This window comes from Muscardinus avellanarius (genome assembly GCF_963383645.1).
Source record: "Muscardinus avellanarius genome assembly, chromosome: 4".
Classification (NCBI taxonomy): Eukaryota; Metazoa; Chordata; class Mammalia; order Rodentia; family Gliridae; genus Muscardinus; species Muscardinus avellanarius.
The window spans coordinates 146,981,480-147,006,893 of record NC_137789.1 but is presented as its reverse complement, the minus strand read 5'-3'; the positions used below and the strand labels follow the sequence as shown (position 1 = coordinate 147,006,893).

Sequence of the window (25,414 nt, the reverse complement as noted above, 5' to 3'; positions counted from 1 at the left end):
AATAATTAGACAAATACAAATTGAGAAACCTACAAAACAACTGGGGTAGGTCTTCAAAAATATCAAAGTCAGGTGAGAAAAAGAAGACGTGGGGTCTGTACTTGACCAAGAACACTTGAGGGACACAGCATGCAACACGTGAGCCCGAGGTGAGCACCCAGGGGTGAGTGTGCCGCCGTCTCCACCGGCTCTGGAGCTCGGAGGGCGCCGTGCCCAGCGGCAAAAGGTTAATATTGAGGGAAAGAGACGTATTGGGATTCAAAGTGATGATACCAGGCCAATCAGAGGCTAATAGCGCCACCAGATTTTAAACCTTCCCAGGACAGTATCTTCTCTAATTATCTGAAGCGTCCCAAGAATTTTATTCCTCTGGCAATCATGGGAAAGTGGTTTCTGTTGCTGTTGGATACAACATGGCGCTAGACGCATACTCACGGGAGCAGGTGGCGGTCTGCCACTCCAGACACTGGCCGTAGGGAAAGGAGATGATGTAGGCGTTGGAGTCCACGCAGCGCCGGGCGCTGCTGCACCACATGCACTCCATGCCGTTGCTCGTGCAGTTGGAGCAGGATGTCCGCAAGGAGCAGGGCTTCTTGCAGGGCCGCGCGTTTTGGTTGGGGCTAACTGGAATGACGGACAAAGAGAATCGTTTCATTTGTTAACTGCAAGATAGTAACTCAGATGGATGGGTGGTTGGCTTTGCTGTTCAGGAATGTTTTCAATTAAGTGTGCTGTGATAACATTAGGGGAGAAATTAAAAGAGAGAGGGTGTATCGATACTAAAACTTGGAAACATACAATCACTTTACATTTTAACTTCTTTATCAAGTATTAGTTGTATGGTTTTGAAAATGATCAGTAGTGCCGGGCGTGGTGGCACACGCTTGTAAATCCCAGTGCTTGGGAGGCAGGAGGATGGCTCAGGTTCGAAGCCAGCCTCAGCTAACTGAGTGAGGCTCTCAGCAACTTACTGAGATCCTGTTTCCAAATAAAGTATAAAATAGGTCTGGGAATATAGCCCAGAGGTAGAAAAGACCCTCGGTTCCATCCCTGGTACCACCAATAAATAAATAAATAAATAAATAAATAAATAAATAAATAAATAAATAAATAAATAAAATGATAAATAGTAATATACATAAATAGTAACATGATCTGGCTTTTCTATTAGCTGACTACTATATACACCAGCAGTATTTAAATTCCCAGCCATGATTTTTTCTATAAATATTCCAACCTTTAACAAAGCAAATGTCCTGTCAGTGAACATGCCTCTGACATAAACAATAAAAATATAACTCACTGTAAAATATTTATCTAAAAGATAATATTTACCATACCCAGTAGGGTGTCTATTATTAAAAAAAAAAAGAACAAAGTGTGGAAAGGCTGATGACCACGCATCCCTGGCGAGCATGTAAGATGATGTGGCCTCTAGGGAAAACAGTATCTCAATTCCTCAAAAATTCAAACATGGAATTATTTTATGATTCACCAAGTCCACTTCTGATTATGTATCTAAAAGAAGTCAAATTATAAACTAAAACAGATATTTACATACCCATATTCATAGCAGCATAATTCATTGCAGCCAAAGGTAGAAGAAACCCGCGTGCTCGCGCTCGTGTGTGTGCACGCGCGTGTGTGCATGCACGCGTGTGTGTGCACACGTGTGTGTATGTGCATGTGCATGTGTGTGCATGCGTGTATAAGACGTGTATACACTAGAATATCATTTGGCTTTAAGTAGGAAGAAAAGTCTGGCACATGCTACAGCCTGGACGGACTTTGAAGGCATTTTGTTAACCAAATGAGCCACATGCTAAAGATAAACCCTGTAGGATTCCACATATGTGCTACCTAAAGTTCTCAAATTCATAGAGAGAAGACAATAGTAGTTCCCATGGACCAGGGAGATAGGAAATTGGCAGCTATGATTCAATGAGTAAAGATTTTTAGTTTTTAAAAAGAATGTTCTGGTAGGTGAATGGTGGTGATGGTTATACACCCATGTGCACTATATCCTTAAAATGGTTAAAATGGCAAATTGTATATTATATACATTTTACTACAATAAAATATACATTATTTTATTTTATTTATTTATTTATTTTGGTGGTACTGGGGTTCCTGGAAACCCTTCTACCTCCGGGCTACACTCCCAGGCCTATTTTTATACTTTTTACATTTGGAAACAGGATCTCTTAAGCCAGCGCGGCTGGCTTCGAACCTGCACGATCCTCCTGTCTCCACCTCCCAAGCGCAGGGATTACAAGCATGCGCCACCACGCCGGGCAAAATACATTATTTTTAAAAAATTAAATATTACTCTCTTATTTAACAAAATTCATTTCAAAAGATGTGACAGAAATATTTCTTTTTACTTGACAACTGAAATTGAGCTATAACATTAAAATGAGTCTCCGTCATTAATCATAAAGACAAATATTTTTCTCAAACACTATTATGATAAAACACATTAATGAATTAAAAATCAATCATTGCTATACTGTAACTACAACCATATGCTCACAATCACATTATTCCAGTCAAGAAATCAAGATTATATAAATAATAAAATTTTATTTTCACAATTAATGCTGAAGTCAGTAGCAAGTGAGGAATGTGGATAAATATTAACGCTAGGGAATCAGTACCCTAAAGAGAAGATGGAAGTTACTTGAGACTGCACTCTGGGACGAGGTGGTGGGAAGAGACCTTGAAGACATACTGAAGCAGGGCCAGGTGTGGTGGTGCACACTTGTAATCCCAGCACTCGGGAGGCTCGCAGACAGCCTCAGCTACTTAGCAAGGCCCTTGGCAACTCACAAATAAAAAGGATTAAAATAGGGTTGGGGTGTAGCTCGGAAGTACATCCCCAGGACAGCAAAAAAATAAATAAATAAATAAATTGAAACAATTTTGACTTACTGGACTACTTACCCACAGGTTTTTCACAGACAAGGCCATCTGCCATGGACGTACAGGGATTCGCTTTCAAGCCTGCCACTGCGGCCTTCTCCAGATAAGCACAGAACCCAGAATCATTCGGTTCCCCAGGAAGCCACTGTAATGTTGTATTTGTAAAGGGAGACATGTCTTCCCATCCCCAGTAGGATATATTGATCTTGCGTAAGCCTACCCAAGGCGAGATTTTCTGTAAAGAATAGGAAAAGAGGTATTTAAAAATGTCAAGTGCGAAACTACTACACTGTATTTTTTAGCAAATGATTCATTATCACTAAAATTACACTTTAAAACATATAGAGCCATCTTCCTATACCAAGAATAATTAATAATTAGCACCAGAAATAATGAACAATTCCAGCATATTTTGGAGAATGACAGAACACTTTTGTACATGTGTGCGGTACTGGGAATTGAATCCAGGGTGCTCTGCTACTGGACTATACTCCTGGCATTTTTAATTATTTATTTTGAGGCAGGGTCTCACTATGTTTCCCAGGCTGGACTCAAATTGGCCATCCTCCTGTCTCAGCCTCCCAAGTACTAGGATTTCACCCAGCTAGTATACTACTTTTAAGCATAGTTTTAGTGCTTAGCTACATGACTAGGATCATTTATTTAGTTCTTAGAAATCTAATTTCTCTCCTATAAAATGGGATATAAATACATGATCTAAATATCTACCTTATGAGGCAAAATCATTTTAAAAAATTAATGTATTACGTCTGCTGCTAAGGGTTAATCATTTGTAAAGCTAAAGATTCAAAGATAAGTTGTCATTATTTGCATTGTGCAAAAGTATGAAACAAAATTAACAAACAATATATGAAGTCTGAATTGAGACATTATATCATGGAGAGACACACACATACACTCACGCATGCACACACACACACACTCATGCAAACACATGCACACACGCACACTCACGCACACACATGCGTACACACACACACACACACACACACACACACACAGGAGAAGAATAATTGTCTCTCTCCTAATTCAAACCTCTATTATTAGGTTTGGACTTCTAATTTTAGATAAACTAATGTCATTATATTCTTATTAATAAGGAGATCAAACTAATAAAAATATAAGACAAGTTCATAATAGCCACATCATTGCTTTTTTTAAAAAAACTGGACTGAACCCAGGGCCATTCTACCTCCAAGGTATACCCTCAGCCCAATTTATTTTAAACGTTAGAACAGAGTCACGCTAACTAGCTGAGGGCCTCAGTTGCTAAGGTTGACCTCGAACCTGAAATCTTTCTGTCTCAGGCAGGTGACCGTTGCCACCCAGAACTATTCTAAATATTCAGTTACATCTCAAAATTAGCCTTAAATCAGTCTACCCTACATTTATTATTCAATTTCAAAATATGCTATTCTTACAATTACCGAAAAAAATATTCTTGATCCAAGTTACTCTCTTTACAAAATTATCTTAAATTATAAACACCTCCATTTAATATGCATAACAATATATTTTTCTAAGATACTAAGCTACCATTATTTATTACAGTGTACAATGGTTCAAATTCCACAGCCTCTTTTTTATTTTTTTACATTATAAAGTGCCAGCATAAAGGAAAATATGTCTCTCCATTTTAGTCTTTAATGATATAGAAATAAGACATTTATACCCAGAGTTTGTTCAGTTTTGTTACACACTTGTCCCTACCGAGCTTAAAAAGATGCTAAACACCTAGAAGTTGAAAACATACAAAAATACGATTACACCCAGGATATCCTCAACATATATTTCTAGGATAAAATTAAAATACCTTATGAATTTTTATTACAGCTTTAGATCTCATATTGACAATATAGTATTGTACACATAAAAATTAATAAATTTTGCTGAACAAAATTTATGTAGAATAAAAATGGCTATTTGTCAATATTTGGGACAATGCTTGAGGCAAAGGTAATATTTAATAGGGTTTCTAATTGTAAAAACACACATGCTGCTTCACATTGATCTTCAAATATTTCATGTTATTCTGAAAGATAATTTGATAACAAAAGAGATATAAAAATTTTAAAGTTCTTAATAATAACAGCAGCCAGATAATCAATCCGACATAGGGACTTCAGATTAATGATTGTGCTTCACGTTACGGCAATTCTGCCTATATTTCCTAACTATAGTAAAGACAAGTCATTTAAAATGAAATATTACTCCCTCGCTCGTCATGATAAGAATCTTAGAAGAAGAGAAGAAAAACAAAAATAAAGCAGCTGATAAAACATTTAAAGTAACTATAACTCAGTAAATGAACCGGACAGGCAGTTGAAAATGAAAGATAAATTACTGTATTATGAAAATTCACTGCAGCACACCATAAATCATTGGAACATTTCATTAGCCATTTCTGATAAGTAAATGATCATTTGACCCAAGATATCTCTTTAAAGTACGTGAATTTGTCGATCTTTATTTGCCAACGAAGGGTTATCTTAAGTTTATACAACTGCAGTGACTCAGGATATAATTCATTTTGTATAAAGATATGCCTAATGGAATGTCACCTTGTAGAAGTTTCCACTTGGAAATCCTTCTAAAAGCTCGGCTTTCTGATAAAAACAAAGCATCTTTCATTGACACAGCCTACTAGTCAGCAAACTGTCAGGTTTAAGTTCATTGTGCATCCAAAATAAATGCGACTCCAATCTTTATGATTTATAATAATAGGCCAGAAAAATTAGCAGCTAATACAAGAAATCTTAATCCATGTAACTTCTAAAACAGCACATTTCAAGCTACAGTATAACAACTAAACCTAATATGTTTTAAACAAAGAAAAAGCAGTACGGCCCAATAACCAGACTTTTCAAAACTTGGGATATGTGGATCTGCAAATAATAAGCTTTTCATAGGTGATAGGTATTTGGTATTTCTTACATGTAGATTGGTAATTATCTCTCATTTTTGTAGTTAAAGAAATGAAGCTCCTGACATTACGAGAATATGAACAGATCGTAACTTGCCTAGCATGTGCTAGAACTTGGGTTCAATGTCCAATCCTCCTACACACACACACACACACACACACACACACACACACACACACACGTAGTTTATCCATATGTGTCACCACATACATTTTCTCCTTCAGGGATAAAGCTATTAGCTGTTCCAAAAGGTAAGTTAAGAAAAGAAAATGTAGTACTTTCTCTAACCTCATTACAAACATTTGTAAGTGTTGGCCAACTCCAAGTCCTGCAAAATCTGGCCAGGGCATTTCTCTAGAAACTCTGTGAGTACATATAATTGATTACATGTCTATTCTCTATCACCAAATAAGAACCTGTGTGCATCTAGCAGTGCAATTATCAATTATCATACTTTAGTATAATTGTTCATCTTTCCATTAAACTTTGAAAAGAGTGGTTGTCTTTTGATCTCTGTATTCTCAACAAATTTGATTGACAAATGCATTAAAGGTGTGCAATAACTGTGTACTAAATAAGTACTCATCCATCCTTCAGGGAAAGAAAGTTAGAGTTCACAAAAATTGTTTTATGAATTGTTCATACAAATTTAAATAGTATTGTTTTTCTTTATCCTATTAGCCCATGGCATAAAAGAAATCTATTATAAGGCCAACAAATATCATACTGTGACATCTACTTCAAAATATCTGAATACTTATAAAAGCAAAGAGATAAAATCAATCAGTTTTATTACCGAGGGGGAGGACTTAGGCCTTAGAAATAAGGATCTTCAGAAGAATGGGAACGAACTTACATAGGATCCAGCAATACCACTTCTGGGTATCTACCCAAAAGAATGAAATCCCAACTACCAAACTAATGCATGTGTATCTATATTTATAGCTGCACAATTCACGATAGCCAAACTATGGAACCAGCCAAGATGTCCATCAACAGATGAAAGGATTACAAAACTAAGGGATATGTACACAATGGAATTCTACTCAGCCATAAATAAAAACACAATTATGTCATTTACAGAGAAATGAATGGAACTGGAGGACATTATGCTAAGTGAGATTACTCAGTCACAAAAAATAAGAAATCAGATGCTCTCCCTATTATACAAAAAAATGTGAAAATTAGGAAGAAAATGGTCATAGGAGGACTCTAGACAAAGAACGAGATATTATAGAAGAGCAAATAAGGCGACCTAACTGAGGGTATGAAACGGGAGAAGAGGGAAAGTCTCTAATGTTCATGATGTACATTAACAAACATATTAAAGTCAATCATTAAGTCAAACATGAGAAGGAGGGGGGAGGGAATGGGGCAGGAGTTGGTTAAGGGTTAATTGAGTGATGTGTGCATGTGTGCCTCCACCATCTTATACTCCATTAAGATGTATGACTACAATGCACCAATAAAAAATTAAAAATTAAAAAAGATAAAGACAGAAATTAGATCACCTATTAGTGGTACTTATGAAAAATATATATGCAAATACCACCATAAAAATTAGGATGGTCACCAGTAGTAACCCGAATGTCTATATAAAAATTTTCATTATTCATCAGAGAAGAATGAAAACACTAGCCTGGGCAAATCATTTTCTACAGTTGATGTCAATATTAGTGATTTACCAAATAAATTCATTTAGTTGCCTTGTATTTCATCCTCTAAATAATAATTCTTGGAAATAGAAGTAACAGCAATGCTGGGAATAAAGATATAAAAATAATCCATAAGTAGAAATAATGACGATCATACTGAAAATAACTCACAAATGAAACTGATAATAATGAGCATAGTAAGTAGTAAAAAGTAAAATACATCTATATTCTTTACATGTAAGATTTCATTTATTGCTCAGGATGAACATTCAAGATAGCTGTGACTATTATCCCAGTATACAAAATAGTAGCATAGAATTTAGGGAGATTTACTTGCTATTAAGTTGTAGAGATGAGCAGTTTGTTTGGATTTCATGTTCTCTTTCACTATAATATACTTCTACAATATTACTTAAAATAAGCTATATCAAGAGTGCATTATTTAAGTGTCTCTACAGAAAGTAGCTGGTAATATTACTTGCTATATTGGCAAAAATTCTCCCAAATTTCCAAGCCAAATCATCTATTGCCATAATATACAGAGTAGAGTTTTAATTCTTAAAGAATGTACACGTTTTTAGAATATTTATTCAAAAGGGATGACTTCTTGATAAAGCAATAGAGTACTTTACTATAATGTAAAATATGAGCAAGGTAACTTACTACCAAACACACATAAAAAATAAATTCTTTTGACAGTTTACTTTTAAAAATCAAGCCTGGCATGGTGGTGCACACTTGTAATTCCAGTATTTGGGAGGCTGAGACAAGAGAGTCGCAGGTTCATGGCCAGCCTCAGCTACTTAGTAAGATCCTCCACAACTTAGTGTGACCCTGTTTCAAAATACAGAATAAAAATTGGGACTGAATGTATACCTCAGAGGTAGAATGCCTCTGGGTCCATTCCCCAGGACTACAATAAATAAATATCAATTCTACTTTTTTGTGGTATGGAACGAGGGGCTTTCTACCCCCAGGCTACACTCCCAGAGCTATTTTATATTTTATTTGGAGACAGGATCTCACTAAGTTGCTGAGAACCTCACTAAGTAGCTGAGGCTGGCTTTGAACCTGAGCAATCCTCCTGTCTCAGCCTCCCAAGTGCTGGGATTACAAGTGTGCGCCACCACGCCCGGCTCTCAATTCTACTTTTATTTCTAAGATTTAGTAAGAATGTATTTTTAAAAACAAATGGAATGAAACATTTCCAAAAATTATGGGATCATCATACCATGTTTCCATAATACATAAAAGTATAAATGGTTACCTGTTGTGTATACTTCTGTATTTCATCCAGAACAAATTCTACTTCCTTTGAAGTTGTTAATGAAGCAAGGTTTCCACTAAGATTATAGCAGTAAAGTTTTGCATTGTCATAGTTTTCTCTACTGGCATTGATCCGAAGGCAAGCATCTCCAACGTGATTCCATCCTTCTCCACAAAGATGAGCTAGCCAAAGGAAACAAATAGCTTGTTTTGGGATCAGCAAAAATCATATGCAAATTTCAATTATTTCAGAATTCTAAATGTAAATTCTACATGACTTTAAATTACTTTTAAAATAAAACATTTTATATATCTCAATATTTCAAACAAAATGTGTCTAGTAATTCGGTTGAGAAAACAGAGAACTTTTTCTTTAATTCATCAACAGGATGAGCTGCATCTCTACAACATATGTTAAAAATGCACTGATTGTAGGTTTTCAGGGAAAAAAATCTAATGCACTGGCATGTGATAGCTCCATATGCAAAAGCACTACTGTATTTATGTCCTAAAGTCCAGTTTACAAGAGCCAAGATCACTTTAAACAAAATAAAAACGCAACACATAATGAGAGCAATTTCAAAGACAGTCCTATATTTGACTGACCTGCAAATCTAATTTCCACAGTCCAGGTGTACTGTTTAGATAAAAAATTGAGTTCATTGGTTCTTTTTAAAATTTTTATTGGTGCATTGTAGTCGTGTATCTTAATGGGGTACAAGATGGTAGAGGCATACGTGCACACATCACTCAAGTAGCCCTTACCCAATTCCCACACCATCCACCTCCCCTTCTCATGTTTGGCTTAGTGACTGACTTTGACATGTTTGCTAATGTACATCATGTGCATTAGAGAATGTCCTTCTTCCCTATTCCCACGCCCTCAGGTCGCCTTGTTTGCTCATCTAGTTTCTCCTTCTTTGTCTAGCGTTCCTCCTATCACCTATTTTCTCATAGCTTCCACATATTAGGGAAAGCATCTGATTTCTTATTTTTTGTGACTGACTAACCTCACTTAGCATAATGTCCTCCAGCTCCATCCATTTCCCCCTAAATGACATAATTGTGTTTTTATTTATGGCTGAGCAGAATTCCATTGTGTACATATCATATAGTTTTGTAATCCATTCATCTGTTGATGGACATCTTGGCTGCTTCCATAGTTTGCGTTTTGGCTAAGATCAAGTATAGTATCTATTCTTATCGGGTCGTTGGTCCTTTAATTTTAACTATGAATAGACTATCTCATTTTGCTTAAATTTAGTAAGAAACCTGTAATTTTTGCCTTCCAGGGTTTATTTTTACATAGCTTTCAGGTCTTTCTAGAGTTTAAACATACAACTTGGGATTAGAAGTTTGTCTATACAGTCCAAATAGAATTTTAAATAGCACCTATTGAATAAAAGAGTTTTATACATGCATTTTAAAGTTATGCTCTAGTGTATGCTAATTAACAATGCAACCTTTCATGAACACACTGATCAGTTCAGTTAGATGGCATTTTACTTTTCATCTAACAGTAAATCCACCAGTACCTCTTACTGAATATGAAAGGCCCTACTTCCATTAGTCTATTACAGAATTGTTCTAAAGCAGCACTTCTCAAACTTTTTGGCTTTTAACTTAAAAATTACCAAGGAACCCAGAGACCTATCTCAATGTATGCCCTATCAACAGATTTCGACCATACTAAAATCAAAACAAATAATTTAAACTATATATTTATTAACTTAGAGTAATAATTTTAAATCTCATTATAAATGTAATCTTTCAGCTACTGGGATGGCTTGCCCCTTTATGCTATATAACCAGGGCTGAAGGAGAAGTTCTCTCAAATTATCTATCTCCCTGAGATAGATCCCCTGCAATGCTGGGGATAAAAAAAAAAAATAAGATGGACTGATGAATGAATAGGAGGGGTAGACAGAACTACCGAGGATAAAGCAGAGAAAGTAAAGTGCCCATTGCAGAATCCATAGTACTGGTATCAGGTCACTGCTCCGACATTTTCCATTTTCCATATCTGAAACTGTTCATCATAAAGGGATGGGGTGAAAAGATTAAAACTTAATGTAATTAGTTCATTTTATTTAAAAAAATTATACTCTCCAAATAAATATAAGGTGGTGAGTAACTGGGCATGGCGGCACACTCCTATAATCTGAGTACTTGAGAGGCTGAGGAAGAAGGATTGCAGGTTCCAAGTTCGCCTTAGCAATTTAGCAAGGCCCTCAGCAACTCAGCTAGTCCCTGCTTCAAACTAAAAAGGGCTAAGGGTGTGTCTCAGAGGTGGAGTGCCCCTGGGTTCAATCCCCAGTACTGAAATAAATAAACAAACAAACAAATAAATGAGTGATGTAGCACTGTTTTAGGTTTTTGCAAATCTCTTTTAATGTCTCACAAAGACAACTGTTATTCTCTATCTGCTTCTACATTTGCTTTATTGAAACAGTAGACTTCAAGTCACCTTTCCCAAACTCCTAACAGAAGGAAAAATTTAAAAGAAATAGTGAAGAAACACTGCTATAGTTGGGATACGGTCTGCAGCTTAGCAAGGCCCTCAGCAACTTAGATTAAAATGAGTTGTAGTGCAGCTTGAAGACAGAATGCCCTGGGTTCAGTTTCCAGGGAAGGAAGGAAGGAAGGGAGGAAGGAAGGAAGGAAGGAAGGAAGGAAGGGAGGGAGGGAGGGAGGGAGGGAGGGAGGGAGGAAGGAAGGAAGGGGAAGGAGGGAGAGAGGGAAGGAGGGGAAGGGGAGGGGAAGGGAGTAGAGGGAGAGGAGAAAGGAAGGAAGGCAGGAAATTATTACTTCATTGATATTTACCCATTGCTTGACTTTTAGAAATGTACTGTTTGTACTAAACACACTTTAATACAATGGTAATTATCTGCAGACCATAAAATTAATGAACTGAATTTTGAAGTCTTTACCTGGCAAGGCCTGGCATTCCTGTTGACGCTGATCCCACTGGCAATTCAAGTTCAGCGAACAGCTTTTACAGCTGGTGAGTTTGTTACAGATCTGTTCATTTCTCACATGACATTTGGTGTAGTTCCTGACAGACTAGGAAATCAAAGATAAAGCGTGTTAATTTTCATCATTGTGCAAGTGATGATCCTTAAATGTCAGTGCATATTTAAATCCCATGGTGAACTTCAAAATACAGCTTTCCAACTCCAAGTCCAATTCCACTGAATCAGAATTTCTCTTACTTACTTTATTATCTTGTTAAATAAAATTTGGCTTACAGCTGGCTTTATGCATAGGTAATTGCAACCTAACTTGTATACAAACAAAGTACGAGTAACTAAAGAGTATATTCCTGTAACAGACCACTGGGTCTCAGCCAATCACAGGCTGCCAATTGATCACCATGTCCATTTAAGGCAAATGCCGCATCACACTATGATTAAATAAGGCAAATGCCCAGCTTTTTGTGGGGTATTGAGTTATTTGTGTGGGGGTTGTGTGTTTGTTTTGCTACCTATTAATACCACCTGACCACATCCCTGAAAGGAGCTCTCTGAACCTTCTTTGGTTTAGAGTACTCTGCCCAATTCATAAATCATTATTTTCTCAAACTCTTTGAATTTCATTTTTTCTAAATTTTTTTTTCTTTCAATAGGTTAAAAAATTGTTCTTGGGATAAAATTGTGTGCTCATTGGAAAAAAAAAACCTTGTACAAATTACACAATTTTAAATTAAACCCATATAGTGAAAACTTTCTTTTTTTAGTGAATCTAAAATCAGGCTTCCAATTCAATGAAGTCAATGCATGAATTCATTTCCTTTATAACATGAGATAATTCCAGTTTTAATAGAACTATCATGCAAACCACTGGAAATGAAGCAGAAATGACAAGTAGTGGAAAAGTTTTAAAAATTTAAAACAACCGAATCTGATCTGAAAAGATAAATTGTTTTCACAACTCACACTAACTTTACTTCCACAGACTCTAAATAATGATAATGTTTAACATTTCTTTTATATGAATTTGTCATATTCCTTTCATAGAGGTACAAAAATACAAAAGTTATACTTTTTTCATTCCTACTATATAATGTAATCAGATTTCAACTACTTCTAGCATCGAGACATGAGAAGCTAAACGTCAAAAAAATATAGAGGCGATATAGGAACTTTGGTGATAACCTTATATATACCTATTATCTACTTTACATGAAATGATCATTACTTATGATAAAACCTGCCTCATGAAAATCACAGACTAATGTTTTTGGCTTGACTCTTCCTATGACACCATTAATGAGGAAAAAAATACAAAAGGTAATTCTGTACCCCGAATTCCTCAATCTCTTTTGTATCTACTGATGCCAATGCTCATTTCAGGCCTTCTCATATAAGAGAGCTAAATATTTTAGTACAGAAGGCTAAAAATTAGGCTGGTGTCGGGGCCAGCAAGACCAGAATCGGGGCCTCCCATGAGGCAAGACCGCTGCTTGAGCCAGTGAGGTCTGGATCAGTCCACCGGGTAGCCAGGCCACTACTGGGGCCGTCAAGAGGGGGATCGGTACTTGCAACGCGACATGCACAGAGAAATATCTCAGAAAATAAAAACCAGATGCTTCCCCTAATCAGCAATAACTAGGAGGAAAGGGGCAACTGGAAGAGGTCGAGCTATAGAAAGGGCCCTATAGTGAAGCAACTAAGATGACCAATCATGGAGCCTCTTTAAAATGCAGGAGGTACATAAACAAATGTATCAAAGTTAATCACCGAAGAAGCATGGGATCGAGGGAGGGGGAGGGAATGGGATGGGGGCTGGATGAGGGCTAATCGGATGATGTGTGCTTGTATATCCTCTCAAGTCTTGTACTCCAATGTGATTGATATATGACTACAATGCACCAATTAAAAAATAAATTAAAAAAGTACAGACTTATAAGAAAAAAAATAAAAATAAAAACAGAAGCAGAGAGGATATGGCCAGAGACCATGCTTTCTCAACTCTCCTTCAAATGAATAAAAAATCATTTCTCAGCCTGCAAAAAAAAAAAAAATTACGGTACAACTATCCAAATACAAAAGTTATTATAACAATTTTTATCCCTTTAGGTATTTTATAAACGTACTTTTTTGTTGCTGCACTATAGTCTCACATCATATTGTAAATCAAAGTGAGAGGTGGCGTGCACACACAAAGAGCACTCATGGGCTTTCCCCCACCTCCCTTCCCCATAGAGGGTACTGTTTGACATTGTTCTCATATATGGACATAATGTCCATGGAAGTGTGTCCATCACTGATCCTCCCTCTCTCCAGCCCCCTTTCCTAGACCACCTCCCTGGCTCCACTGGAGTTCTCCTCCATTATTTGTGTACCTCTGGTCTCCAGATTACTCCCTAGCTTCAGCATATTAGAGAAAACCCTTTCTAGATACTTTAGATGTTACCCAGCAAATATTTATTTATGAAGTACTATACTCTCTTGTATAAAATAGCGCAATTATCTCCATTCCAAAAGTAATAATTTTGTTAGAGTAAATTACATTTACTATAAGGTAATGGATAAGAAAATACTCAGATATAATGTTGGTTTCTACTCATGCTAAAAAACCTCTGATTCTTGTCAATTTCAATTACTTTGTAATTTTTACTCAACCACCACATTTTAACTAGAAATACATACACTTTTTTTTTCTGAATCACAGCTTTGTTTTCGATAATATATAAATCTTAGCATTATTTTACATGTTCATCAAGAGTATAGTTTAAAGCATTTGCAACCTAACTGAAAAGAAATATTACTTAAATTATTGAATAAATAAAATGACCTATAAAAATTATAAGAGAATGGCTAAATGACAAGATAATGTTAGACTAAGAGGAAGAATAACAGCTTAACGTCTGCTGTCAGAATAACAACAGCAACATTAGAGTCCCTACCCAGATAATTCTACTGCTTTTCATTAAGAACGATATAGTCACTTATTGATAATGACCTTGTACAATAGATGAAACGGTATGTCTATCACACACAGGACTAAGGTACTCAGGAACAGAAGAAAACTGTTATTCTAAAACATAGCTAGCATTTTTGGCCTAATGAACCAGATACACATTAGTAAACAGATGACCGGAATAGTAATCATTATTCTATTCATCTTCCCTCTAACATATTTAGATGTAAATTTAAAATGTAAATCTGTGAGAAGCAAACAGATTAGCTGACCTATTAGAGCACAAAATATGCAACTTGCAGTAAATATGGGTAAATAATGAAATAGAGAATATCAACGCACATAATTTAGACCAAAGTCCCACAGACCTTTCTGTACCATTAGCATTTGGTTTAACTTAATCACCAGACATTCTGATAAAACTGTCTAAGAGATACACGACATCAAATTCTAAATTATAAGTGAGTACCATCTGCTCACTTTTACTGTCATCCATGCATTCTTTGTTAAACATGAAGCAAAAGGGCACGTTTTAAAATGAATACCTGATAGCAATTCATATAATGTGATTTTCAAGATATGTATATTTTGTCCCTAGATGTATATATCTGACATTATAAATGTCTGCTATGCACTGAATGTTTCTATCTTCCCAGATTCACATGCTGAAACCTCACCCACAATGTGATGGCGCTGGAGGTGGGACTTAAGGATATGCTATTTGAGAGGCTGGAATACTCACAGGACCAGTGACATTATGAGCAGCTAAAGAGACTAGACCTTCCACTCTGCCTTGGGAGGTAATGAGAAGACACCTCAATGAAGCAGAAATTGGGTCTTCACCAGACACTGAATCTGTAAGTGTCTAAATCTTGAATTTTAGGGCTTACCGAACTTTAGGAAATAATTTTTGTTGACTAAAAGCTACCCAGTTGCCAGGCATGGTGGCACACACTTGGTTTTTTGGCATTTTTTAAAAATTTATCTGTGCATCGTAATCATACGTTATTATGAGGTACAGATGGTAGAGGCATACATGCACACATCACTCATTTAGCCCTTCCCCGGTTCCTACCCCATTTCCTCCTCCTCTGCCCTCCTCAAGCTGGGCTGGGACTGACTTTGATGTTTGTGAATGCACATCATGTGCATTAGGGTGCTTCCCTCTTTCCCCTTCCCATCTTCCCATCTCCTTCAGTTAGGCGTCTTCTTTACTCATGTAAAGTTTCTCCTACTTTGTCTAGGGTTCCTCCTATAACCCATTTTCTCCCTAGCCTTCTGCATGGTAAGAAGAACATCCAACTTTTCACTTTTTGTGATTGGCTAATCTCACTTAGTATTAGCATAATGTTCTCCAGTTCCATCCATTTCCCTGTTAATGATATAATTTTTTTCTTCTTTATGCCTGAGTAAAACTCTATTGTGTATGTATCCCATAGTTTTATAATCCATTCATCTGCTGATAGACATCTTGGCTGATTCCATAGTTTGACAATTGTGAATTGTGCAGCTAGAAACATCGATACACATGTATGAGTTAGGTAGTTTGGTTTCCATTCTTTTGGGGAGATACCCAGAGGAGGTATTGCTGGGTCATATGGTAAGTTTGTTCCCATTCTTCTGAAGATCCTCTATATAGTTTTCCAAAGTGGTTGCACTAATTTTCAAGCCTACCGGCAAAGTATTAGAGTTCCCTTCTCCACACCCTCACCAGCACTTGTTATTTTTAATGATTGCCATTTTAATTGGGTTTAGGTGAAATCTCAGGGGAGTTTTGATTTGCATATCTCTGATTGTTAATGATGTTGAACATTTGTTCATATATTTATGGTCCATTTGAATTTCTTCTTTTTGAAGTGTCTATTTAGTTCATTTAGGTAGCTCACACTTGTAAACCCAGTACTTGGGAGGCTGAAACAGGAGGATCACAGGCTCCAATTCAGCCTCAACAAATTACTGGGGCTCCTAGCAACTTAGAGAGGCTCTGTTTCCAAGTAAAAAATAAAGTAAGTCAGGGGGGAATAGTCTGGAGATAGAAGGCCCCTGGGTTCTAACCCTAGTACCACCAAAAAAAAAAAAAAAAAAAAATTAACCAGTTATCTAAAAACAGTTCAAATAAAATCTTCTTGTAATTTCTACCAAATTGTGTGATGGTTATTTTTGTGTCAATTCGATCAGGTCACAAATACAATAATAGTTGGCTAAATATTATTCTGGGTAAAGATGTGCCAGATGCAATTAGCTTGTGAATTGCTAAGACCTGGGTAAAGCAGAATGCCCTCCCCAACATGGGTGTTCACCATCCAATAAATTGAAGCCTAAATACAACAAAAAATTTAAAAAATATATTTCTCTCTTTCTCTCTGACTGCTCTGCAGTCCTAATAAATCTTTTTCTGCCCTTGGCTGGGACTTACACAATTAGTGCTACTGGCCATGGGCCTCCATATTTGTTACTGGAATTTATATCATCAGTTTTCTTGAGTGTTCAGTTTGCAGATGGCAGGCAGATCATGAGACTTTGTGTGTCTGTGTGTGTGTGTGTGTGTGTGTGTGTTTAATAAAATACATGTGTGTGCATGTATATTAAGATATATAAGTATGTGCATCTTATGGATTCTGTTTTATTGAAGGACCCTACCACAAGTCCTTTATTCTCCTAGCATATTTTACTTAATACTTATTTCAACTAGAATATTTTCAATGAAATAACAAATGCAAATCTAAAACTATAAAATTTTAAGGAACAACCATGCCATGTTAGTGTTAAGAAACAAATAAATTGAAGTATATCTTTTTGTTAAAGCAACTTACATCATCGCAAAGGATATGCCCACAAAATCTGTCTGAAGGAAAGTTTCAATCTAATGAATCAATAACTGTGAACTTTCCCCCACTTAAGTTTTGAATATTATTAGATAAAATCATTAAACAAATATTTTGAAATATTATTGGTTATTGGAAAACTTTTTACATAATACGATCATGTTAGTTTTAAACCAACTTTCTTCTTAACCTTTTATCTTTGTCTATTATTTGAAAAACAGGTAAGTACTTTTATTGGTTAATAAAAATTTTTTAAACACTCTATATTATGTTTAGTTGAAAGTCTATGTACACATTTTTTTGTTGTTGTTTTACTTAAGCCATAGCCCAATAAGAGGATCTTTTAGTCCACTGAATCCAACTTTTAAATTTTTCCTTTTAATGTTTGGACATATTTTTTGTTGTTTGTTTGTTTGCGGGTCTGGGGATGGAACCCAGGGGCATTCGACATCCGACCTACACACCCTACCCTATTTTTTATTCTTTATTTTAAACAGGGTCTCACTAAGTTGCAGACGGCCTCACTAAGTAGCTGAGGCTGTCCATAAACCACAATCCTCTGGTCTCAGCCTCCCGAATGCTGGGATTACAAGTGTGTGCCACCACACCGGGCTTGTTTGCACATATTTTAAAAAACAAAAAGAAAAAAAAATCAGATGGGTCAATGCTACTATGCTCCCCACACAGAAGATTCATTTATTAAAATTTTAATACTCTAATTTTTAAGTAGTCCTTCCTGATTGAAAGTGGAGTTTCATTACTACCGACATTTTGAGCCAGGTAATGGTTTGTGACAAAACCCTGTGAGATGGTTAGTAGCACCATAAGCTCTGTGTACTAGTATAGCAGCCCTACAACTTTGATATTCAAAAGTGTTTCCACATTACTAAATGTCCCTTGTGAGAATAAATTTCCTCCAATTGAGAACCAATAATCTAGAGACAAAAGAGAAATTGCTACTATCAACATTGCAGGTTGAATTTAAACACAAGGGTATAAACAAAGAACTAGACCGACACCACTATTAATGTATGTCTGACAGCAATTCCATGAAAATGATTTTAATACCCGCCTATCTAATCCTATTTCCATCAACACAGAAAATAATGTTCAAATTTTAAACTTTTTCATATTTTTAAAGTTGTAGTATTTTCTTCAAATCAGTTCTGAAAACTTTCCATAGTCCAATCCATGAAAAGAAATAAAAGTTACTAGGTGCAAAATTGTGTCTACACTGGCAAAAATGAGTAACAAACTCGACTGATTATAACTTCCTAAGAAGTGAGTGATTCACTACACGTTTTCTGTCTTGATGGATAAAGTGCTTGCTTTTCTGTACAGGGCTATCAAATGGGAAGTGAAGGGCTGGTCCAAAGCCACGATGCTAACTGTTGCCGTCTCCCCGGCATACTCACCATACTGCAGTTACTGTTGGCCGAAAGGCACTTCTTGTCATCGCACCACTGGCACCCGTTGGTATTGGCAGTACAGCTGGCACAGTCCGCGAATCTGTAACATGTGTCATCAGACGCAGCTGTGACAAAATGGGAGGTAAAACATAACAGGGCAAAGAGAAAATGTCACGCTTCTTAATTCATACGCTTACAAGGAAAATGAGTTCTCCCATATGAAGTCAACTTGGCTGCTTAATTGTGTTTATAGGATTCTCTTAATATACTTTTGTTGGCAGAATTTTAATACTTATCTCCTTTTAATTATTCAGTCCACCCATCAATCCCTTATTTACACATTTAAAGAAGAAAAACAATCTATACTTTACTGAAGAACACAAACTATTAAACACTCAAAAGAAATGATAATAGATACTATTTTTTTTCGGGTCTGGGGATGGAACCCCAGGGCATTTGACCTCTGAGCTATACCCCCTGCCCTATTTTTTTATTCTTTATTTTGACACCGGGTCTCACTGAGTTGCAAGGGGCTTCACTAAGTAGCTGAGGCTGGCCATGAATTGCGATTGTCCAGTCTCAGCCTCCCAAATGCTGGGATTACAAGCGTGCACCACCATGCCTGGCTTATTATTTTATTATTCTTTATAGAAGTACTTAGGTCTGAATTAACACAGGCTAAAAACTTAAAAATAAACTTTTTAGTTGTAACACCAAAAAATGTATAAAAGCTTTTACCCATTTAAAGCAAACTGAACAATTTATCCAACTCACAAATAAATAAGGACATAATTTTTCTAAAATCTGATTTATTCCTTCAATATTTTATAAGAAAAATAAAATTAGAACATTGATAACAAAATTCTAAAAAATTTAATTTTATGATATGGCTTTGCCATAATTCATAAAGAAAAATACCAAATGCAAGCTGGGCGTGGTGGCACACTCTTGTAATCCTAGGATTCGGGAGGTTGAGACAGGAGGATCACAGTTCGCAGACAACCTCAGCTATTTAGTGAGGCGCTTTGCAACTCAGTAAGATCCTATTTCAAAATAAAGAATGAAAAATAAGGCTAGGGATATAGCTTGAAGGTAGGGCTAGGGGTGTAGCTTGAAGGAGGTTTCATCCCTAGTACTGCAAAAAAAAAAATTCCAAAAAAATCATTTCATGTTATTTCTTTGATGTGTATTGATGTAAAATGATATATTTCATAACATTTTAACTTGTATTACAGAATAATTAATAAATAGGCTTATGCTTATGAAAAACAGATACATAATATAGAGAGATATAAAAATAAAAATAAAATAGCTAACAATTACATTAAATAATCACTGCTATGTTCAAAAATTAGAATTCCTAATGTGTAAAATTATGAATATGACATGGTTACCCTGGACAACCATTGGTGGGAGGGGGGAAGGGAAAACAGGGGTGGGGGTAGAGGGCACCAAATATAGTTTAAATGTATACCTTTATGTTCAATAAAAATTTTGTTTAAAAAAATAAAATAAAACAGAGTCTCACTAAAAAACATCAGAGAATATATAAAAAATATCAGAGAAAAATACCATTCGAAATGAAAATGACAGTGCTTTGCAGGGGTTAAAAATGGGGTAGAGAATTAAGTAACTATTAAAAAATTAGAATTCCTAGAGGATAAATAATTTTTCACTCTTGAAAGATAATAAGGTAATTCCTATAAGCAAATGCATTTCTAGTCAAATAGGCTAAACTTTGAAGCCAGAAGGAAGGAAAGAAAACATACCTGTTTTAGGAGGGCACTTTGCTCTAAGAATATTATTAGCATTCCCAGATTCCCAAGATTCACAGTGGTTTTTATTCCAAACACATTTTATCCCTGGACCAGCATTTTTACAAAGTTCTTCATCTCTGAAAGCCTTGCAGTTTGGAGGCTTGTACACAAGGATATCATTAAGGAGCACACTAGAAAATCCCCCAAATATATACATGGACCTATTTTGTAAAAAGAAAAATAAAGCAATATGAAAAGCTTCTGACTAATAAGTTAGTTTTAAAAATAAACAGTGTTGATCATACATTTTTTTTTTTTTTTGGTGGTACTGGGGTTCCTGGAAGCCCTTCTTCCTCCAGGCTACACTCCCAGACCTATTTTATATTTTTGAAACAGGGTCTCTTACGCCAGCGCGGCTGGCTTCGAACCTGCGCGATCCTCCTGTCTCCGCCTCCCAAGCGCAGGGACTACAGGCGTGCGCCACCACGCCCGGCTTTTGATCATACATTTTAAAGAATTTTTAAATGTTTGTGTCAGAACTGCTCTTTAAACTCAAATTCCTAACATATAGCAGGATTGTAAACCAAAGAAACTATGAGATTTCTTGAAGACTTGCCTGATGAGATCTGAAATATTCTATGTCTTAATGTATTAAAGAAACAAAAGGTTTTCAAAATGTTCATTCATTGCTAGTGCAAGAAAAGGGAAGGAATAAGAATTATAATATTCCTTTTATCATAAAAATATTTTAATAAAGTAGGAAACAACTTTTGTGTGTGTGTGTTTGGTACTGAGGGTGGAACCCAGGGGCTTTTCTACCTCCGGGCTATACTCCCAGACCAATTTTATACTTTATTTGGAAACAGGGTCTCATTAAGTTGCTGAGAGCCTCACTCAGTAGCTGAGGCTGGCTTTGAACCTCAGCGATCCTCCCGTCCCAGCCTCCCAAGCGTGGGAATTACAAGCGTGCGCCACCACGCCCGACTGGAAATAATTTTTAAGAAATAGGTAATGACAATACATTAATAATAATATATTTAATGTGGAATATAATTTTTAATACAGACAGAATTTAAAAGTTAGATTTATAATTCTTCTTATAAGTTTTTACTCTTTTAAGATAAAAGGACCAAAAGTAAAATAATCAAAAAATATTTTTAACTTTTCAATTCGGAAAGAGAAACCTAGACTAATGTAGTAACTAATGCTAACCAATGCCAAAAAGTTTGAGTGCTTTTAAAAATAGCAAAATTTTTATTTCTAAAAATATTAGTAAATGAAAATAGTCATAAAATATTTCAAGGATATATATTATTATTAAACAATTAAAGCAATAAAAATAAAACAAATACAACTTCAACAGAGAAGCCTAGAAGATTTACATTTAATTCCATTCATTACTATTTTGAAAGTCAACTGATAGTTTCATTGAGGGTAACAAGTCTTTGTGTCTGAATGGAGAGATTCTATATATTTAGGGTAAAGTGATAATAAAGTAGACTTATGAAATTCTGAATTATACATTTTAATTTCATGAATATACTTCATACTGTTTACTATTACTTCAGTTGAAATTATCAAATTTTGCTACTGAAACAAAAACTGAATTAACTTACAGGGAGAAGATAACTTAATAATAATCCAGCCCAACTTCTCAAAGGATATAAGGGCATTAAAGTCTAGGAAGGCTAAGAGACTTGTCAAAAGTCACATATTTCATTAATGGCAGAACTAAAATAAAATGAATGAATTCTTGTTTTCTTTGTTCTTGAAAGAAATAGGGGGGCTACCCTCTCCATGCCTTCAATTAGATGAGAAGGAAGAGTCATCTTTATCTGATCTCCCAAAAAAGGAAAAAAAAAAAAAAAAACTAAGAATGACTTTAAAAGGTAGTTAAAGTTTTATCTCACCACCTTTCCTTGACTATCCTTTACCGCCTAAGCATATTAAATTTAAAAAAAGAAGGATAAGATTAACAAAACAAAATCTATTCCATGATAAGAATAGACATATAGAAAATTCAATGCCACTAAGTACCAGTGATGATTTTCAGAAAAAAATGTAGGACCGCATGACTGTGTGAAGGACTGACATGTTTGTGCCCTCTACAAATTCAGAAGGTGCTTCTTTTACCCATTAATGACTACTGCTGAGTGTCCAAATCTGTTGACATCTCTATGAAGATTTGGTTTCGGTAATGTTTTCCATTCGTCACATGCTAGACAAAAGAAAAACCAAAAAGGAAATTAAAGAATAAGCTAAGAAAAATATAATATTAAGAACAATTATTGACCAGACTAAATATATTATACTTGAAATCAGGGAACAAAAATAGTCTTTCATTAATTTTCTATAACCCACAATTTATTGTCATTAGTTGATTAGCATTATTCCTTAAATTAAAAATAATTTTTGCCTAAAATTCTCACAAATAATTTTAAGTATATGAGAATAAAGGAATGAAATTAAGTGTAGCCTATATTGGAAGACAAGTTAATGACCTATTGTTATACATACCAAAGGTTCATATAGTAATAATTATAAATGCCAATATATGTTAGAAAGTTAAATACTATATCAAATATTATATGCATGCATATCCACTGAAAGAATACCTGAAAATAGAATCATGAGAACAATTAAATGACACTAATAATCTGATATTTTTTAAAAACTGGCTTTTAGCCAGGCATGGTGGGGCACACTTGTAATTCCAGTATTTGGGAGGCTGAGATAGGAGGATCACAGGTTCACAGCCAGCCTCAGCTACTTAGTGAGGCCATCCACAACTCAGTGAGACTCAGTTTCAAAATAAAGAATAAAAGCCGGGCGTGGCGATGCACACTTGAAATCTCAGCATTTGGGAGGCTGACACAGGAAGATCCGGGTTCATGGACAGCCTCGGCTATTTAGTGAGGCCCTTTGTAACTCAGTAAGACCCTGTTTCAAAATAAAGAAAAAAAATAGGGCTGTGGGTGTTGCTCAGATGTAGAATGTCCCCTGGATTACATCCTCAGTACCACTAAATAAATAACAAAATAAAGAATAAAAAATAGGGCCGGGGGTATAGCTCAGAGGTAGAATGCCCCCTGGGTCAAATCTCCAGTACCATAAGGGAAAAAAATGGGCATTTAATTCCTATAGAAAATAATTTTAATTAAAAAAACAAAAATTAAGAACAAATAATTCATCAGCTATATAAAATATGATCATTTCACTATAACCTCAAAATTGAAATATATACTAGTATTGATTTGGAATTTTCAAATAATTCAGCATCCAGTGCATAGAGACTTCTTAGGACAGCATTTCAGATTTCTTTTTTGTTGTTGTTGTTGGTACTGGGGTTCCTGGAAGCCCTTCTACCTCTAGGCTACACTCCCAGACCTATTTTATACTTTTTTATTTAGAAACAGGGTCTCTTAAGCCAGCATGGCTGGCTTCGAACCTGCGCGATCCTCCTGTCTCACCTTTCAAGAGCAGGGACTACAAGTGTGCGCCACCACACCAGGCTCAGATTTCTTACTAGAGATTCTGTGCCTAAAGGCGGGCCTTAATATTTAATCAAAGCATGTAGGAATAATGAGCTTTGCAAAAACAATTTGTTAGGAAGCATAGAAGTCCTTTGTTAGCAAGAACATAATCTAAACTACAGTTAGTTATAAAAGTTAAAAGTTCCAATTACATACTTGTTTTCCTATTTTAAAGAACTATATCTCTTAACATAAAAAGTAAGTATAAAGATCAAAGAAATGATAAAACCAAAGTTATAATTAAGAAAATGAAGCTGGAAAACTAAGAGCAATAAAATGTATCTTGAGTTGTATTTACCAGAATGTATTCTAAGGTATGTAAAACTCCCAAAATTAGAGTATTCTTTTTTTTTTTTTTTTTTTTGGCGGGTCTGGGGATGGAACCCAGGGTCATTCTACCTCTGAGCTACACCCCCTGCCCTACTTTTTATTCTTTATTTTGAAACAGGGTCTCACTGAGTTACAAAGGGCCTCACTAAGTAGCTGAGGCTGTCCGCGAACCGTGATCCTCCGGTCTCAGCCTCCCGAATGCTGGGATTACAAGCGTGCGCCACCACGCCCGGCTTGAGTATTCTTTAGTGTGTATAATCACTCTATGACAAAGTAAGTTTGCCTATTACTCCCAAAAGAGGGAGCACAAAGGTACAGAAATCTTAACTTTATTCAGCCCAGTGCTTTCTCAGCGCTTTGTCCAAAGAAGCGCTATTCACATAATATCTCTTAACATCTATAACCCTAGAAGCTCTGAAGATCACATTTTAAGAAATACTTAATAAAGGCCTATGCATGGAAATACCAGCCAATTTTACATGGTAGACTCCATTTAAGAAGTGTGTATTGGGCTGGACCTGGTGGCACAAGCCTATAATTCCAATGGGTGAGAGGCCGAGACAGGAAGATTGCGGGTTTGCTGTCCGCCTCAGCAACTTAGCGAGAACCTCGGGAACTTAGTGAAACCCTGTTTTAAATTTAAAAAATAAAATAAAATGAAATAGGGCTGGAGGTATAGCTCAGAAGAAAAACACCCCTCTAAGTTCAACACCTAAAGGAAGATAGGGAAGGAGGGAGGGAAAGTGTTATATGTGTAAAGTACTATAAAATTTCCAAAGTGCCTTCATCTACATTATTTAAAATGTTCTTCAGAAGAACCCAGTGGCACTAGTTAAGTAGCAATTACCCT

General features: G+C 35.8%; 1 protein-coding gene across 1 annotated transcript in view; it reads right to left on the bottom strand.

The window, feature by feature from the left end:
* The window catches only part of ATRNL1 (attractin like 1), a gene marked incomplete at both ends in the record, with an annotated part of 644,309 nt that overhangs the window by 512,231 nt on the left and 106,664 nt on the right, over positions 1 to 25,414 (bottom strand). Inside the window, 7 exons of the mRNA XM_080694289.1 lie at positions 436 to 624; positions 2,944 to 3,157; positions 8,790 to 8,971; positions 11,719 to 11,851; positions 18,951 to 19,069; positions 20,714 to 20,922; positions 22,835 to 22,919. Of these exons, the coding sequence (XP_080550415.1) occupies positions 436 to 624; positions 2,944 to 3,157; positions 8,790 to 8,971; positions 11,719 to 11,851; positions 18,951 to 19,069; positions 20,714 to 20,922; positions 22,835 to 22,919 (1,131 nt within the window). The remainder of the gene's footprint in view (positions 1 to 435; positions 625 to 2,943; positions 3,158 to 8,789; positions 8,972 to 11,718; positions 11,852 to 18,950; positions 19,070 to 20,713; positions 20,923 to 22,834; positions 22,920 to 25,414) is intronic.